Source organism: Coregonus clupeaformis, chromosome 34 (assembly GCF_020615455.1).
Source record: "Coregonus clupeaformis isolate EN_2021a chromosome 34, ASM2061545v1, whole genome shotgun sequence".
NCBI classification, from domain to species: Eukaryota; Metazoa; Chordata; class Actinopteri; order Salmoniformes; family Salmonidae; genus Coregonus; species Coregonus clupeaformis.
The window spans coordinates 41,765,274-41,784,319 of NC_059225.1; the positions used below are offsets into that span (position 1 = coordinate 41,765,274).

Consider the following 19,046-nt stretch of genomic DNA (forward strand, 5'->3'; position numbering starts at 1 on the left):
TACCTACGCTCACAAACCTATTCGTTAGTACCACTACCATATTATGGGACAAATGGGAATCACAGGGATGCCGTGGTGTGATTTATTTGTCATGTGTAAAAATGACTTTCACCTAGAGTGTGTCCACTTTAATGCATAAACGTGGGATAGTATGAAAAGCCAGCTGGACTGCTTATTTTTTTTAGCATTTCTTGCCGGCCCTGTGCAGATAATTAAAATAGTACCCCGGTGTCCTCTGTTGAGCTATCATCTCCGGTATCCTCTGGTGATTTGGTTGCAGTCTCTCCTGTGGTGTTAGTGGAAGCTGCATCTTGCAGGGCTCTACGCTGACCTTATTTTTACAAGGAGCATGTGTGCACTTAAGTAAAAAAATGTAGGTGCACACAAACATTTAGGAGCACAATGAAAAATGTGAGATATTAAAGCTAGAATCCTTAATTTGTCTAAGCGCACAGCAAAATATTTAGGCGCATATGCGGGTAAAATGGTCGCACTGTAGAGCTCTGTTGCACATCAGATCTTAATCTGTAGATGCATGTGATGATACATGTAGTGTTATTCATTCAGTGTGAGGGTTATATTGTTTCAGAGGTCTTCTGAATCAAATGATATGTAAATCAGACATCTGTTGCCTACATTGTACTTGTGATTACACTAAGTTATGTATGAGTTATGTAAGTTGTGTATAATTTATGTACAAAGCCTCCATATATAGGATCAACTTGCCCCTTAGTGTCTGTTGATATTTGGTAGTGTAGGATAGGTTTGGTAAAACCTCATATTACAGTACAGGAGCGGAATTTTGGTACTGAAGACTTGGCTTCCCGTCAACAAAGTGCTGAACGAAATTAGCCAGCTAAAGATTTGTGAAACAGGTAGCCTAACAAAGCTAGCTAGCTATCGTTGTTAAAGAGGTAGCTAGCTAAGTTAGCAATGTTTATCTTAGTTGTGTAATGTTAACGTTGTTGCTAACTTTATCTAGCCAGTTTCTTTTTTCAATTAGAAATAAATTGCGATATCACACATTATGCAAAAGGTTAACTTACTTGCTTACCTTGGAGCAAACATATGCGTCATTCGTTATCTTGCTTGTGTTCTACTGAATAAAGTTGTCCACAAAGCTTTATCCACAACCTACACTTCTCTCCGTTAGAGCCCATAGAAGCCGTGAGGATTCTTTGCGAAAAGTGTCCGTGGTCCGAGTGGTTGGTTATGGTTGCTAAGCTCTGATTGGACAATCGCTGTTCGAAGGCGGCGTTTAGTGAAGGGTTAATTAGGCCTAATACGATACAATTATTGTCCATTTGCACAGAGATTGATTTAGTCGATGGATGATTTCAGTGAAAACGTAATGTTAGGGTAGCTAGTACATCCCAGTTTCGGAATTATTCTGCCGTTACATGCCTTCTGTACATGGTAGTCTGTAATAAATACTGACTCCTCTTGTCCCTCCCCCTGTGCGTGTGTCCAGGTGTTACAGATCCTGGACCTGTACGCGCGGGTATACGAGGAGCTGATGGCCATCCCCGTGGTAAAGGGCAGGAAGACTGAGAAGGAGAAGTTTGCCGGAGGTGACTACACCACCACGGTGGAGGCCTTCATCTCTGCCAGTGGCAGAGCCATCCAGGTACTCTTAAGGCTCGCACACATCACACTGAATGTGGATCTAATGTTGGTCTGCTGATCGTAAAGCGTGTTTTTTTTTTAGGGACAACCCGCTGTAGACGTCTGACTGACAATTTTCTACTCGATTCTACATGTAAAATCGGTGAGCACTCTCGGTTCGCAAATTACGTTCAGAGGTGCTAAGTACTCTGCCAACGAATATCAATAACGACCTATTGTTGTGTCTGAGCCCTCCGACGCCCACCAGATGCATATGCTTTTTGTTTTTCCGAATGTCTTAGCTGCATTTTCCGTACTTGACGCACATGTGCTTCGCTTTTCAACTAGCTAAAAGCTATATAGTTGGAGTATGTGTACATCCGTTTGTACCACCACACGGTAAAGCAACGCACAAATTAAAAATATTGAATGCATGTGGTACACAGAACACACCACAGCCTAGTGTGACATCTCCAACGCAGTGTTGCCAACTCCTCTGTAAGGAAAGTAGCTATTGGCTGTCCTAAAAGTCGCTAAATGACGTCATCACCTAATTTGCATAATTGGCCATGTGCATGTAATTGTGATGGAAAGAGGAATAACGTCGTGGGGGAGACAAAAAGTGAGTAAAAAACACCCTACATTTACATCTCGCCCTGAATGTAAGCCAGGGCGGGATCAGCCAGCAGCGGCTTCCCGCATGCGCGATTAATTTGCAGTCTGGACCCGGAGGGGTGAACATCTCCTGCTCTGACTGCAGCTGGGAGGGACTGCTGTGCAAGGACTGGGCTGCTTATGAATGCTTTGGGACGGGGGTGGGGCCCACGGCAGCAACCGCGGCAGCACCCGCTGCTCGTTGAGAACAGTAAGAGCGATACGTGCTTTCACGTCAGAGTCTCCAAAAGTCTCCAATAACACCAGAAAAAGTCGCTAGATTTGTCGCTAGTCGCTTTTTTGAAAATGTGTCGCTAGAGGGGTCTGAAAACTCGCTAAATATAGTGACAAAGTCGTTAAGTTGGCAACACTGCCCCAACGTAGCATTGTGGACTGCTCCATTGACAGTTAATGACTTCTGCCGGAACGCATCTGGTGGGCATGAAAATTCCGGATTGAGTCAGTGGTGTTTCAATGTGAGTAGATGTAAGCAGTATGTAAAATAGCTGGAGCCTTCATAAGTGCTTAAGTCTATCAGACCTGAATTAAAATCAAATCAAATTTTATTTGCCACATGCACCGAATACAACTGGTGTAGACCTTAAAGTGAAATGCTTACTTAACCAACAATGCAGTTTTTAAGAAAGAAAAGTGTTAAGTAAAAAAACAAGTAAAAAGTAGCAAATAATTAAAGAGCAGCAGTAAAATAAAATAACAGTAGGGAGGCTATATACAGGGGGTACCGGTACAGAGTCAATGTGTGGGGGCACCGATTAGTTGAGGTAATTGAGATAATATGTACATGTGGGTAGAGTTAAAGTGACTATGCATAAATAATAAACAGAGTAGCAGCAGCGTAAAAGAGGGGGTTGGGGTGGGGGGGCAATGCAAATAGTCTGGGTAGCCATGATTAGCTGTTCAGGAGTCTTATGGCTTGGGGGTAGAAGCTGTTAAGAAGCCTTTTGGACCTAGACTTGGCGCTCCGGTACCGCTTGCCGTGCGGTAGCAGAGAGCACACCGCCTGGTATAGAGGTCCTGGATGGCAGGAAGCTTGGCCCCAGTGATGTATTGGGCCGTACGCACTACCCTCTAGTGCCTTGCGGTCGAAGGCCATACCAGGCGGTGACGCAACCAGTCAGGATGCTCTCGATGGTGCAGCTGTAGAATTAAGCGCATTTCTCAAGTATTTGAAAGTCTTGTCAAATTCAGTTTGTCCTCTACAATGGACCGCATTGGCCAAAATGGCTGCCGCATTGAACCTGTAGTTCATGGACCTCACATTCCTTTTCGATGGCTGTTGGGTTTTTTTGAGAAATGTCCTCTGGTCTGATGAAACAAAAATAGAACTGTTTGGCCATAATGACCATCATTATGTTTGTAGAAAAAAGGGGGCAGCTTGCAAGCCAAAGAACACCATCCCAACCGTGAAGCACGGGGGTGGCAGCATCATGCTGTGGGGGTGCTTTGCTGCAGGAGGGACTGGTGCACTTCACAAAATAGATGGCATCATGAGGAAGGAAAATTATGTGGATATATTGAAGCAACATCTCAAGACATCAGTCAGGAAGTTAAAGCTTGGTCGCAAATGGGTCTTCCAAATGGACAATGACCCCAAGCAAACTTCCAAAGTTGTGGCAAAATGGCTTAAAGACAACAAAGTCAAGGTATTGGAGTGGCCATCACAAGGCACTGACCTTAATCCTATAGAACATTTGTGGGCAGAACTGAAAAAGTGTGTGCGAGCAAGGAGGCCTACAAACCTGACTCAGTTACACCAGCTCTGTCAGTAGGAATGGGCCAAAATTTACCAAAGTTATTGTGGGAAGCTTGTGGAAGGCTACCTGAAACGTTTGACCCAAGTTAAACAATTTAAAGGCAATGCTACCAAATACTAATTGAGTGTATGTAAACTTCTGACCCACTGGGAATGTGATGAAAGAAATAAAAGCTGAAATAAATCATTCTCTCTATTATTATTCTGACATTTCACATTCTTAAAATAAAGTGGTGATCCTAACTGACCTAAGACAGGGAATATGTGTATATATATATATATATGTGTATATATATATATATATATATGTATATACGTGTGTGTATACGTGTGTGTATGAAAGATTTAAAACCGTATTTTAACCCAGGTCTGCTTTTTAACAATAAGCAAACAACCAAGCTAAATGTTTCTCTTACTCTCAGGGCGCCACGTCCCACCACCTGGGCCAGAACTTCTCGCGGATGTTTGACATTGTGTTCGAGGACCCTAAGAAGCCAGGTGAGAAGCAGCTGGCATACCAGAACTCGTGGGGCATCACCACCCGCACCATCGGCGTGCTCACCATGGTCCACGGTGACAACATGGGCCTGGTGCTGCCCCCCAAAGTCGCATGTCTCCAGGTACGTTTTAATTTGAATTTGAATTCAATCTTTATTTTACCAGGGAAGTCTTATTTACAATGACGGCAAAAGGTAAATAATTTAGATTTTTAAAACAACCTTTATTAGCATGAGTCAAGTTGACATAGTAAATTTAATGCCAATTCAAAATGATATACAGTGAGGGAAAAAAGTATTTGATCCCCTGCTGATTTTGTACGTTTGCCCACTGACAAAGAAATGATCAGTCTATAATTTTAATGGTAGGTTTATTTGAACAGTGAGAGACAGAATAACAACAACAAAAATCCAGAAAAACACATGTCAAAAATGTTATAAATTGATTTGCATTTTAATGAGGGAAATAAGTATTTGACCCCCTCTCAATCAGAAAGATTTCATGATTCCCAGGTGTCTTTTATACAGGTAACGAGCTGAGATTAGGAGCACACTCTTAAAGGGAGTGCTCCTAATCTCATCTTGTTACCTGTATAAAAGACACCTGTCCACAGAAGCAATCAATCAATCAGATTCCAAACTCTCCACCATGGCCAAGACCAAATACCTCTCCAAGGATGTCAGGGACAAGATTGTAGACCTACACAAGGCTGGAATGGGCTACAAGACCATCGCCAAGCAGCTTGGTGAGAAGGTGACAACAGTTGGTGCGATTATTCGCAAATGGAAGAAACACAACATAACTGTCAATCTCCCTCGGCCTGGGGCTCCATGCAAGATCTCACCTTGTGGAGTTGCAATGATCATGAGAACGGTGAGGAATCAGCCCAGAACTACACGGGAGGATCTTGTCAATGATCTCAAGGCAGCTGGGACCATAGTCACCAAGAAAACAATTGGTAACACACTACGCCATGAAGGACTGAAATCCTGCAGCGCCCGCAAGGTCACCCTGCTCAAGAAAGCACATATACAGGGCCGTCTGAAGTTTGCCAATGAACATCTGAATGATTCAGAGGAGAACTGGGTGAAAGTGCTGTGGTCAGATGAGACCAAAATCAAGCTCTTTGGCATCAACTCAACTCGCCGTGTTTGGAGGAGGAGGAATGCTGCCTATGACCCCAAGAACACCATCCCCACCGTCAAACATGGAGGTGGAAACATTATGCTTTGGGGGTGTTTTTCTGCTAAGGGGACAGGACAACTTCACCGCATCAAAGGGACGATGGACGGGGCCATGTACCGTCAAATCTTGGGTGAGAACCTCCTTTCCTCAGCCAGGGCATTGAAAATGGGTCGTGGATGGGTATTCCAGCATGACAATAACCCAAAACACACGGCCAAGGCAACAAAGGAGTGGCTCAAGAAGAAGCACATTAAGGTCCTGGAGTGGCCTAGCCAGTCTCCAGACCTTAATCCCATAGAAAATCTGTGGAGGGAGCTGAAGGTTCGAGTTGCCAAACGTCAGCCTCGAAACCTTAATGACTTGGAGAAGATCTGCAAAGAGGAGTGGGACAAAATCCCTCCTGAGATGTGTGCAAACCTGGTGGCCAACTACAAGAAATGTCTGACCTCTGTGATTGCCAACAAGGGTTTTGCCACTAAGTACTAAGTCATGTTTTGCAGAGTGGTCAAATACTTATTTCCCTCATTAAAATGCAAATCAATCTATAACATTTTTGACATGCGTTTTTCTGGATTATTTTGTTGTTATTCTGTCTCTCACTGTTCCAATAAACCTACCATTAAAATTATAGACTGATCATTTCTTTGTCAGTGGGCAAACGTACAAAATCAGCAGGGGATCAAATATTTTTTTTCCCTCACTGTAACTCTGCATCTTCTCCTGCTCCTCTTCTCACCCAGGTGATCATCATCCCATGTGGTATCACGGCCTCCCTGCCCGAGGCTGAGGAGGCGGCTCTCCTGGCCCAGTGCTCCAAGTACCTGGCCCGGCTGCAGAGGGGAGAGATCCGGGTCAAGGCAGACCTCCGAGAAAACTACTCCCCCGGCTGGAAGTTCAACCACTGGGAGCTCAAGGTAAAATAAAATAAAATAAAATAAAATAAAATTTTATTGGCCACATGCGCCAAATACAACAGGTGCAGACATTACAGTGAAATGCTTACTTACCGCCCTTAACCAACAGTGCATTTATTTTTAATAAAAAAAGTAGAATAAAACAACAAAATGTATTGAGATAAAAAGAGCAGAAGTAAAATAAAATAACAGTAGGGAGGCTATATATACAGGGGGTTACCGGTGCAGAGTCAATGTGCGGGGGCACCGGCTAGTTGAGGTAGTTGAAGTAAAATGTACCACCACTCCTGGCCATGTTTGGCTCAGTTTGTAAGAGCGTGGCTCTAGCCACGCCAGGGTCGTGGGTTTGATTCCCGCTGGGGTCATACACAAAAAATGTATGCACTCACTGTACTGTATGTCTCTTTAAAGCATTTGCTGAATGGTGTATAATATTATTATTTTAGGGGTTTGCAGCCTTGTCAAATTCAGTGCTTCCTCTACAATGGACCGTACTGGCCGAAATGACTGCCACAATGAACCTGTAGTCCATGGGCCTCATGTCCCATCTCCATGGATCCTGGGGATAAATGTGTTCTACTGACAATTAGTTGATTTCAGGGATAAACTTCTCGTCAGTCCAATATTAGGTGTCTAATCGAAGGGAAACTTCTAACTCTATTTCCATCTCTCTCTTTTTCTCTTGCTCTTTCCCTCTCTCTTTCCCCCTCGTTCCCTCTTGTTCTCTCTTTCCCTCTCTCCTCTCTTTCCCTCTCCCCTCTCTCTTTCCCTCTCTCTCTTCCTCCCCCTCTCCATCCATCCCTCTCTCTCTCTTCACCCCCTCTCTCCATCCATCCCTCTCTCTAAGGGTGTGCCCATTCGTCTGGAGGTGGGTCCAAAGGACCTGAAGCAGTGTCAGTTTGTGGCCGTGAGGAGAGACACAGGGAGAAGATCACCCTGCCCGAGGCCGACACCGAGAAGAGGCTCACACAGCTACTGGAGGACATCCAGACCAACCTCTTCAAGAGGTAGAATGCATGTACATTCCCGCACGCATACAAGTGTGTGGACACACACTGGAGGAAATCAAGGCCAACCTCTAGGTACAACACACACAAAAGGTATAAGAATTAGCAGCATATACACATGCTTCACACATGCTCTCTCTTGCGCTCTTTCTGTGTGTGTCTCTGTGTCTCTCTCTCTCTCTGTGTGTCTCTCTCTCTCTCTCTCTCTCTCTCTCTCTCTCTCTCTCTCTCTCTCTCTCTCTCTCTCTCTCTCTCTCTCTCTCTCTCTCTCTGTGTCTCTGTGTGTGTGTGTCTCTCTCTCAGCTACTGCACAGGGGCTAATGTACACCACACATACCCGTGTGACCTGTCAAATCCTGGACTAATATCTCCTCTTTTTCTGTGTCGCAGGGCATCAGATGACCTGAACAAACAAATGGTGGTAGCAGACTCTATGGAACAGTTCCAGAAAGACCTGGACCAGGGCAGGGTGAGTTACATTGTTTCTCTGTCGGCTTGTGTGGTCCAGCAGTTTCAGCCGCTCACCCCGGCACACATGTAAGCCAGAGTCCGCATGGGTTCGTATCCGTCCCACTGCCCTTTGACTCACCCTTCCCCTATCTTCTACATTTCACACTGTACTATCTCTTCAATAAAGCTAAAGAAAACTGACAGGAGTGGGACTGCCCCACTTTCCAAAAAATTACTTCGAAAAAATTAAATGATATGAAGTCTTCACTTCTGGCTGGCTGGCTTAAGTAATACAAACACACTGACCGTTTATTTTTTATTATTTTAATACATTTTGGGGGATGACCACAGATTGTCCAGATCCCCTTCTGTGGAGGAATCGAGTGTGAAGACTGGATCAAGAAGACCACTGCCAAGTACGTCTCACTCAAGTATCACTCAGTGACCGTGATGCATGCTTTATAATTGCATCAACATGCATTATCGTCTCTTAGTGAAGTGTAGAATGACGCTGAATAAATCTGTCAACTCCCTAACTCCTATCCTGTCTCTCTCTCTCTCTCCCCCTCTCCAGGGACCAGGATCTGGAGCCCGGTGCCCCCTCCATGGGTGCAAAGAGCCTGTGTATCCCCTTCAAGCCCCTCAAGCCCCTGCAGCCGGGCCAGATGTGTGTCAGCGGAAAGGAGGCCGCCCAGTACTACACCCTGTTTGGCCGTAGCTACTAAATACACACCGGAAGGGTGTATCTCAATAGTCTAAAATGGCTTCCTCTCCTCGTCAATTCTCCTTTGTCTGGGAAATGTGAAAGAACTGGATAGTTGAAGACCAATAAATTCTCTGGGCGTCCACTGTTTCGTTTTCACCTATCATGCTCTTTTGAATGGGCAGAGATGTCACTTTAGACCATAGGTCACTAACAGGCGGACCGCGGTCCGGATCCGGACCCAGAAGCCGTCCCATACGGACCCGGACCAAAACAAAAGATTATGAATTAAAACCTGACGGGGCGCTTCTATTTTAATATGCACAGCTTTTGTAGTCTTTACGGTACTCGTTTTGTGAATGAGGAAACTCACCGACCAATTGCATGTGAGTTAAGCGATCCCACGTGATACCACTCAGCCAATGAAGTCTTTGCATTCCTGGCGGTAAACATTGGGACTCTACAGTGCAGACAGATGAGAGTTTTAGAGGCAAGTTACCAAGGAAAAGAAAGTCGGATTAAAAAGATAGCGATATATGTAGAAAACAAAGGGAGCGAAAACAGACGAATGAGACGGAGAAAGGGAACGAAACAGACGAGTGAGAAACAGACGAATGAGACGGAGAAAGGGAGAGATACAGACGAGTGTGCCGGAGAAAGCTGAGGAAAATACGAGTGAGACGGAGAAAGTTGACGAAAATATGAGTGAGACGGAGAAAGGGAGCGAAACAGACGAGTGAGGCAGAAAAAGGGTAACAGTTAGAGAAAATAAGGAACAAATGGCACTCTCCAAAAAAAGAAAAGTGGACAATGAAAACAGAGCATTTAATCCAGAATGGACAGACTCCACCAGGATCCTGAGCAACACATTCACTGCCCAACAACGTGCTCTTGAGTGTTCCCTCAGAGTTTCTTGGATTTTGGGTAAACACAAAAAGCCATTTACAGATGGAGGGGTTGTCAAAGAATGCATGAGTGCAGTAGCTGAAACACTACTTGAGGGAAAACAAAAAAATGAGCTTTGTGATAAAATAAAGCAAATTCCCATGTCAGCATCATCTGCCACAAAGAAAAGTGAAATATTAACTCAGGATGTGCTAACCCAGCTAGATGAAGCCATGCATAAGGCACCATGTGTAGGCTTAGCTGTGGATGAGTCCACTGACATATGTGACAATGCTCAGCTGTTAGTGTTTGCCAGGTTTTTCAACACAGCCCAGAAAACATTCTGTGAAGACATGTTAGGTGTCACTCCCCTTCAGACCAGTACAAGAGGAGAGGATATCTACCTGGCCATTAAGGAGATGTTAACAAAAAGAGGAATAGAGCCAAAACAAGTGGTTTCAATAACCACAGATGGAGCCCCTTCTATGATAGGGAAAGAAAAAGGAGCTGTAGCAAGACTGAAAGGGGACAATCCTGAGCTTTTATCTTACCATTGCATCATTCATCAATCTGTCCTCTGTGCCTCCCTGTCAGATGAGCATGCTGAGGTGATGAATACAATGATGAAAATGATAAATTTTCTCAGGGCATCCTCTTCCTACCAGCATCGCATGCTTAGGGAATTCCTCAGAGAAGTTGATGCCAATGCTGATGATCTTTTGCTGCACAACAATGTGAGATGGCTCAGCAAAGGCAGGGTGCTAGAGCGCTTTTGGTCCATCAGGAGGGAATTAGCATCTTTTTTGGCAGAGCTAAGCAGTCAGAAGGCAACACAGTTTTCTCTCTTTTTAGAAAATGAGAAATGGATGGATAATGTGGCCTTTTTGGTTGACATCACGTCACATCTGAATGAACTGAATTTGAGGCTACAGGGCAAGGACAATTCAATTTGTGAACTGATGACAGCTGTTCGCTCCTTTCAGAGGAAACTTGAAGTGTTCAAGGAAGACCTGCAGGGAGACTGTGTACACTTCCCAGCAGTGCAGGAACAGGTTCAGGGACAGAGAGATTTGTCTTCTTTTGTTGATTTTATTGATAAGCTGATTGTAAACTTCAGCAACCGTTTTGACAGCTTCAGCTTTGGAGAGCAGCTCACCATGTTCATTCAGAACCCATTTCTGATCACAGATGTCAGGGGGTTCTCAAAGGAAGTCACACAGCACTTTAAATGGGTAAATGCTGGGTCTCTCCAGATGCAATTGGTTGATCTCCAAGCAGATGTGGCCCTGAAAGAGCAGTTTGTAAGAACTGACCCTTCCACTTTCTGGTTCCAAATGGTCCCTGAGACTGCTTTCCCGGGTCTGAGGAAAGTAGCCCTATACATCTTGACCATGTTTGGCTCCACATACAACTGCGAGGCAGCTTTCTCCACAATGAACATAATTAAAACTAAATATCGTTCCAGGCTCACCAATGAGCACCTTCACATGTGTATGAGAATGGCCCTGACTCCATTCAAGCCCAGGTTTAAAATTCTGGCAAGACAGGCTAAAGCTCAATTCTCTCACTGAGCAAAAACATGGTGGAGTGGGATATGAGGGGGAAGAAAGTGATACTCTAAAACTGTTCAATTGTTAAGATCTGTTGAGATTTATTATTTGTAAAATTGGTTGAGACTGTTGAGTCAAGATGTGAAACAGAAAAGGGGAAATTCAAACTTTTCCTCCCTTTATATTATTTTTCTGAAGTTAAGCACTTTTTTTGAAAATGCACAATTTTCACATTTTATTTATTTTCTCTTATTTTGACATGCAGCCCTAGTTTTATTTAGTTAATTAATGAGAGCACATTGTACATATCTACAGTCATACATATATGTTCAGTAGGGCTGCCCCTCTTAGTCGATTAGTCGACTAATCGGTCGTTTTGGTCTTAGTCGACTAAGATTTCTTTAGTCGATAAGTCATTTTTTATGCTTATTCATGCTTAATTACTCATTTCCAAGTAACTTATGAGAACATTTCTGGTGAACACGAGATTTAAAGTGGTGCTTTTGCAGGATTAATTTCGGAGAAACTCAGTTTTACAGATGGTTAATTAACTACATTTATATTGCGCTTTTCTAGTCTTGCACAGCTCTGTCGATTAAATCAACTAATCGATTAGTCGACAAACTCATATAAGTGTTAGTCGACTAAGAATTTCTTTAGTCGAGGACAACCCTAATGTTCAGTTCTATGTTTCGTGATAATAAATATTGTCAACAAGTTTTTGAATTGTACTGAATTAATTTGATTAGACGGTCAGTTATTGATTACATTCAGAACTACTAGGCTACTTAAATATATATACCACTAAATTGTTAGACATTATGATCTTCTGGACCTTTGCTTCAAAACATTTTCTCTAACTGGACCTTTTTTAAATTTTGTTGAATACCCCTGCTTTAGACCATTGAGATACACCGAGTCAACACCCCATAGTGCGTTCCCTTTCTTTAAGCCCTTAACCTTGTTGCAATGGTGGCCCAACCTCTTGAGAGTGACTAAAGAAAGGCACTCTCCGTAATCAGCTATTTTCTCCCACTAGCCCCAAATGTAACAAAAAAAGCAATTTTTATACCCGGTGACAGTCTTGTCCCTTTCTCCCTCCCACCCTAACTTATCTCAGGACCTTTTACAGGTAGAAAGATGACCTTGTACTCAGGCAAGACGTTTTAGTACCTCCCCACTAACTGAATTGACATTGACCCCTCTCTATTGTAGCTATTGGGGGTGGTGAGGGTTGATTCCTGGAGGTTTTAGACATGTTATTCCTGTGTACCAACTCATAGGAATACTCGTAGATCCTATTAAATTACTAGAGGGGCTATGTCATAAACAACCCTCAAAACGCCAGAATGTGATGAAAATGGCAGCCATAGATGCGGTAACGAGGTCAATGGAACTCGACCAAAACAATGGAAATGCATGGGGGAAAGATGTCGTAGGGAAAGATCCCGGATCTCCTCATTGCCCCCCTGCAACATTTACCTACATTTAAGCTGTTTATATGTGTATTTCACACTATGTTGAGGTAAAAAAAATATATATAATGCTTGTATGGATGTCAACCCCAATACATGTTCATGTCATCGTCAATAACTGCATTACAGTTAACAACGACTGACTACCACCACCGATTTCTCTATGCTAGCGGTGCTACCAGCTAATACGAACAGGATTTAGCAGTTACTTCTTCTAAACCTGAAAGGGGACTACTTCTAAATGTTATGCAGCGAAAACAGCCACATACATTTATATCCAAATCTGCCTTTAGTAACCACATTGTGGGTCTGTTACAATACATAAACAATGACTTATTTGACGAATATCCACTTTGTTAGATCAGATTTGTTGAATGTGCGCCAATCCGCCGTCCTTCTATCCCCGACAGTCTGCGTTCCATTGACCTCTTTACCACATCTATATTGGTCAGGGAGAAATCCAAACCAGTCTTATTGGAATTGATGGCAGTAGAGGCATAATCCTGATTTTACTTATGCAGGAAAATAGAAGTAAGGCATGTGATATATCAGAAATTGTGTATTAATATTGGACATTGTAAAATATTGTAATATAATTATAAATACCGTTTATACGGGTTTTATGCAAATGCTCTGTATAAATAGCCTCTAAAACAGGGCTCTCCAACTCTTCTTGGAGAGCTACCCTCCTGTAGGTTTTTGCTCCAACCCCAGTTGTAACTAAAATTATTCAGCTTATCAACCAGCTAATTATTTGAATCTGGTGCGCTAGATTAGGGTTGGAGCGAAACCCTACTGGACGGTAGCTCTCCAGGAACATGGTTGGAGAGCCCTGCTCTAAAATATATGTAAACAGGCCATAAATGTCAACATTGTGCTATTATATGATACAATATCAGTACTTGTTGCATTTACAACTTGTCTAAGTCCTATCATCAACTGATTTCAGACAGGCTGTGGATTGACAGCATTGTTTGAATGGAATGTTGGCATATTGGCAGTTAATTTGAAAAATGTATTGAATCATTCCCCTAAAGCTGGCTAGCTAGCTAACAAACATACAGTGCAGATACATTCTTCATATTAATTATTTTACACAATATTTTATCACAGCACTGGCAAACCATGGTTGACCAACTCCCTGACCAAAATGGCTGACCTTTGTCCCACCATAAGAAGGTTAATGTCCATTCTAGCATCCTAATTCTATTGGAATACTACATACATGAAAATATGTACTGTGACATACCTGTACTGTAATCTCTGATTTACTCTAACTAATGTAATTGTAGAACTTGTCTATAATAAAGGGACTGTATAGTCTCGGGTGATTTCTGTTTTTGGGAGATGCATTATCATTTGAGAGCTTCTTTATCTGTAAATTATGTCCACTTTATATGAAAAGGGGTGGATTGTGTAGATGCTTATCCAAACAAGTGCACATCAGGAAAGTCTGTTTTATGGTCAGTGTGGAAAAGTGAAACTCCACTTTCCCAGAGTTTTTAATTTGGCTTACAAATGAATCAGTGATTCCTGATATTCTGAAGTCAGGTGACGTTGTTCTATTGATAATCAAATTAGATCTGGGCCCGGTTTCCCAAAAGCATCTTAAGGCTATGTTCATAGTTAAAACCTTCGTAGGAGCATTGTTATATCTCTGGGCCTGGTTTCCCAAAGGCTTCTATGGCTAAGTTCATCATTCGAACCATATGGTTCTAACGATGAACTTAGCCTTAAAATGCTTTTGGGAAACTGGGCCCTGAGCTGTTTCCCAAAACCATTGTTACTAAAGTTGCACTTAAACGCTTGTAAAGTAATGACAGCCTCAGACCACTTTTGGAGCAGGTAAGTGTGTCATTAGATGATAGTTTGCCCTCCCGCGTCACTTTACACACATTCGATCTCAACTAAACATTGAGGGGCGGTATCCCAGACAGAGTTTAATTTAAGTCAGAACTAGGCTAATTCTACTTAGATTAATTAGTTATAGACTAGGGAGTCCTAGAATAAGGTAAGTAAGGACTAACCAGTTCATCTTTGTGAATCCTGATTAGATTAACGATGTGCACTTGGTGCTGACCAGAGAATGGGTCAAAAACCAGGGATGGGGAAACTAATACATAAGCATTGTGTGGAATTGGAGCAAGTCACCTAAACCAAACAATGGACAGAGGTAATAGAAAACGTTCAAAGAATTTCAGCGACTTTGAAAAAACCCTCTTGAAGCAAATTGTATCAAACCACCCAAAAATCGAGAACAAACAGCATGATTCATCACCAGAAAACAAGAAAAATCCCTGCACTACCATTTGTAATGAATTAAACTCAAATGAAAAGTAAACAAAGGGATGCTACAACAACTTGAGGTAAGATACTTGTCGTGGAAATTATGACCAGGGACACCTGAAGTCAGTATTAAATGAATCATTCTTTATAATCAGCAAGCTGGAGAGGTTCCAACAAACTCAATGCACCATAGTACACGTCGGTTGGGAGCTCCGCTAGGGCAGTCCCGTTAGTTCTCCTATATACTGCTTACACAGACAAGTTATATTTACATGATTTAGCTTTTTCATTATTCATAATTAATTAATCATTCATGTTTGGTTCATGCATGTGACCGACCAATACCTCACAAGGCTTCTCTCCAAGCTGAGACCTTGAACCTTTCGGTTCTCAAAACAATGTTCTGGGCGTCCTACCAAATTGCTTATACTGATAGTGAGGATTCCTCCCATGCATGATCAATCAGTCACTTAACATGAACCCAGTCGAATTGGTTATTAGAAAAGCGCAAACATAAAATGTTCCTCCACATTCCCTCCTCTTATTACTCTGTGATAATTATCGTAACATTTTAAGGTAAGCATTAAAGTATACCTTCTATCAAAAGGAGGTAATTCTATTAAAGTAAGCGAAATCAACACATAAAACCAGACACTTCATCCTTTCAAACCCTTCACTCTGGGTTGTACAATCTAAAATACGCACAAGGGATCTGCAGACTCAGATTGTTTCCATAGCTCTTCCCTATAAAACCATTGCAGTAGAATGTTTTAACTTAAGACCTTCGCTTCATACAGTTACACATATGCTTCATTACACAATTTCATTTATGGATTCTGGCAATGACATTTCAGCTGGAGCTTTTGTCACGAGTGGCATGTTAATGACAGATCGGTATCTCAATGCATTTTTTTGTGTCTAAATTACTATACATTTCGTAGTGTACAGACCTCCACAATCAACCTGATACCCCAAATAAACCATTTTGGACAAGCCTAAATCAATTACGGGCACGGTTGACCACCCCCCTCCCTTCCGGCACTCATTCTTCTGGCGTTTCTTCATTTTCTTCTTCAGTGTTTCAGTTTGTCCTCCCAATGGCACGTTCAAAGTGGATGGCCCTTGATAATGTCCCGATTCCAATATCTGGGGAATAATCTGATTTCCCCAGGCAGACGAATCTCTCACCTGAGCCGCCACTGTCCTTTATGGTCCATTATGTCTTGTCCATTTTCCTACCAGTACACCAGCAGCATGAGAGAAGTTCGGACGGGATCTCTCTCCATGCTCATTCCACGTGGACTCATGTCGCACTGCTGAGAGAAAAGGCAGGAGAGAAAAGGCTGTTGATAGCTTCGACTGGAGGCTGTGCACAGGTTGCTGGCTCGGACTCAGGTCTCCGGGCAGAAGTGGTTAAGGACCATAGTGAACGCCATTGTCGCCATTACTACAACTGGTTAGAGGGGGTGAGGCTCACACTGTTCTTGGTCGAATTATCCCTTCCGTGCATCTAGATACCATCTGTGGTCACCTTCACCATAACCTCGAGAGAGGACAGACCAGAACAACCGTTTAGTTTACGGCATTACTGATTCAGAAAATACACGTACTTAGTTTGCACTATGCTACATCTTAATCAGTCCTGAAAATTCTTACTCTTAATCGAGCATACTGCATCTTGGGCAGGAAGTATTGATAAAACCATGAGTATAAAGAATAATATTCAGACACATCAGATGATACAGTGTCCCATTAAGCGGAATAGGCACCTTCTAAAGTAAACAATCCCAGAGCCCCTTTCTTGTAATCATTTCGACCTGTTGTATTGACATACAGTTGAAGTCGGAAGTTTACATACACCTTAGCCAAATACATTTAAACTCAGTTTTTCACAATTCCTGACATTTAATCCTTGTAAGAATTCCCTGTCTTAGGTCAGTTAGGATCACCACTTTATTTTAAGAATGTGAAATGTCAGAATAATAGTAGAGAGGATGATTTCTTTCAGCTTTTATTTCTTTCATCACATTCCCAGTAGGTCAGAAGTTTACATACACTCAATTAGTATTTGGTAGCATTGCCTTTAAATTGTTTAACTTGGGTCAAACATTTTGGGTAGCCTTCCACAAGCTTCCCACAATAAGTTGGGTGAATTTTGGCCCATTCCTCCTGACAGAGCTGGTGTAACTGAGTCAGGTTTGAAGGCCTCCTTGCTCGCACAAGCTTTTTCAGTTTTGCCCACACATTTTCTATAGGATTGAGGTCAGGGCTTTGTGAAGGCCACTCCAATACCTTGACTTTGTTGTCCTTAAGCCATTTTGCTACAACTTTGGAAGTATGCTTGGGGTCATTGTCCATTTGGAAGACCCATTTGCGAACAAGCTTTAACTTCCTGACTGATGTCTAGAGATGTTGCTTCAATATATCCACATAATTTTCCTTCCTCATGATGCCATCTGTTTTGTGAAGTGCACCAGTCCCTCCTGCAGCAAAGCACCCCCACAGCATGATGCTGTCACCCCCGTGCTTCACGGTTGGGATGGTGTTCTTCGTCTTGCAAGCTCCACCTTTTTCCTCCAAACATAACGATGGTCATTATGGCCAAACAGTTCTATTTTTGTTTCATCAGACCAGAGGACATTTCTCCAAAAAGTACGATCTTTGTCCCCATGTGCAGTTGCAAACCGTCGTCTGGCTTTTTTATGGCGGTTTTGGAGCAGTGGCTTCTTCCTTGCTGAGCGGCCTTTCAGGTTATCGCAATATAGGACTCGTTTTACTGTGGATATAGATACTTTTGTACCTGTTTCCTCCAGCATCTTCACAAGGTCCTTTGCTGTTGTTCAGGGATTGATTTGCACTTTTCGCTCCAAAGTATGTTCATCTCTAGGAGACAGAACGCGTCTCCTTCCTGAGCGGTATGACGGCTGCATAGTCCCATTGTGTATATAGTTGTGTACTATTGTTTGTACAGATGAACGTGGTACCTTCAGGCGTTTGGAAATTGCTCCCAAGGATCAACCAGACTTGTGAAGGTCTACTATATTTTTTCTGAGGACTTGGCTGATTTCTTTTGATTTGCCCATGATGTCAAGCAAAGAGGCACTGAGTTTGAAGGTAGGCCTTGAAATACATCCACAGGTACACCTCCAATTGACTAAAATGATGTCAATTAGCCCATCAGAAGCTTCTAAAGCCATGACATCATTTTCTGGAATTTTCCAAGCTGTTTAAAGGCAGTCAACTTAACATATGTAAACTTCTGACCCACTGGAATTGTGATACAGTGAATTATAAGTGAAATAATCTGTCTGTAAACAATTGTTGGAAAAATTACTTGTGTCATGCACAAAGTAGATGTCCTAACCAACTTGCCAAAACTATAGTTTGTTAACAAGAAATTTGTGAAGTGGTTGAAAAATGAGTTTTAATGACTCCAACCTAAGTGTATGTAAACTTCCAACTTCAACTCTATGTCCTGTACTGACTGTCCCTGTGACATCAACTACTCAAAATATGAAACCTGTTGTTTAACAAATCTGCTAGGTCCTTCAAAAAGTTGGTACTGGCTTATCACCTCAATATTTGGTACTAAAAACATTTACTTGGATCTACTTCAATTTTGGACACAGTTCCACGTAATGGAAACATATTATTGTTTTAGATGACATTACCTTCTTACTTAAATCACTGGTGTTACCCAAACTATAGAATTGAGTAATAATAATTGGAAATTGTCAAAAACATCTCTTATTCTATTATTCGTACCTCTGTCCCAAATTGTTCCACTGTGTCCCTTACAGCCTGTTTGAGTTCAGTGAGTAGCACATATTTTCACTGGCGGGTTATCTATTTGTCCACAGGAAGCTTATCTCTAACCCAAACACCAGATGGCAGCCTCTAATATAATGTCCCAAGGCTCAATCCCTCTGTTCGTCATGTGACCTTGTATTGAAACATTTACTTCTTCAAATTACTAAGATATTGCATTATTAGACTGCTACCTGAAAGCCTAATATTACCGTTCACTTTGTTACTTTCACTAGTCTCCATATCTGTTTCC

The 19,046-nt window shown here is 42.4% G+C and overlaps 1 protein-coding gene, 1 non-coding gene and 1 pseudogene across 2 annotated transcripts in view; all 3 read left to right on the top strand.

Moving 5' to 3' along the window:
• LOC121539666 (bifunctional glutamate/proline--tRNA ligase-like) overlaps positions 1-9,170 on the top strand; it is a 50,703-nt gene extending 41,533 nt beyond the window's left edge. Inside the window, 8 exon segments of the mRNA XM_041848336.2 lie at positions 1,472-1,627; positions 4,456-4,653; positions 6,457-6,630; positions 7,478-7,553; positions 7,556-7,637; positions 8,028-8,106; positions 8,439-8,503; positions 8,662-9,170. Of these exon segments, the coding sequence (XP_041704270.2) occupies positions 1,472-1,627; positions 4,456-4,653; positions 6,457-6,630; positions 7,478-7,553; positions 7,556-7,637; positions 8,028-8,106; positions 8,439-8,503; positions 8,662-8,812 (981 nt within the window). The 3' untranslated portion in view covers positions 8,813-9,170.
• LOC121539782 lies at positions 3,448-3,577 on the top strand (annotated as a pseudogene).
• On the top strand, positions 7,082-7,218 carry LOC121539780. The gene has a single exon (XR_005995409.1). It is a non-coding gene; the product is annotated as a small nucleolar RNA SNORA5 (small nucleolar RNA).
• Positions 9,171-19,046: the final 9,876 nt, after the last annotated feature.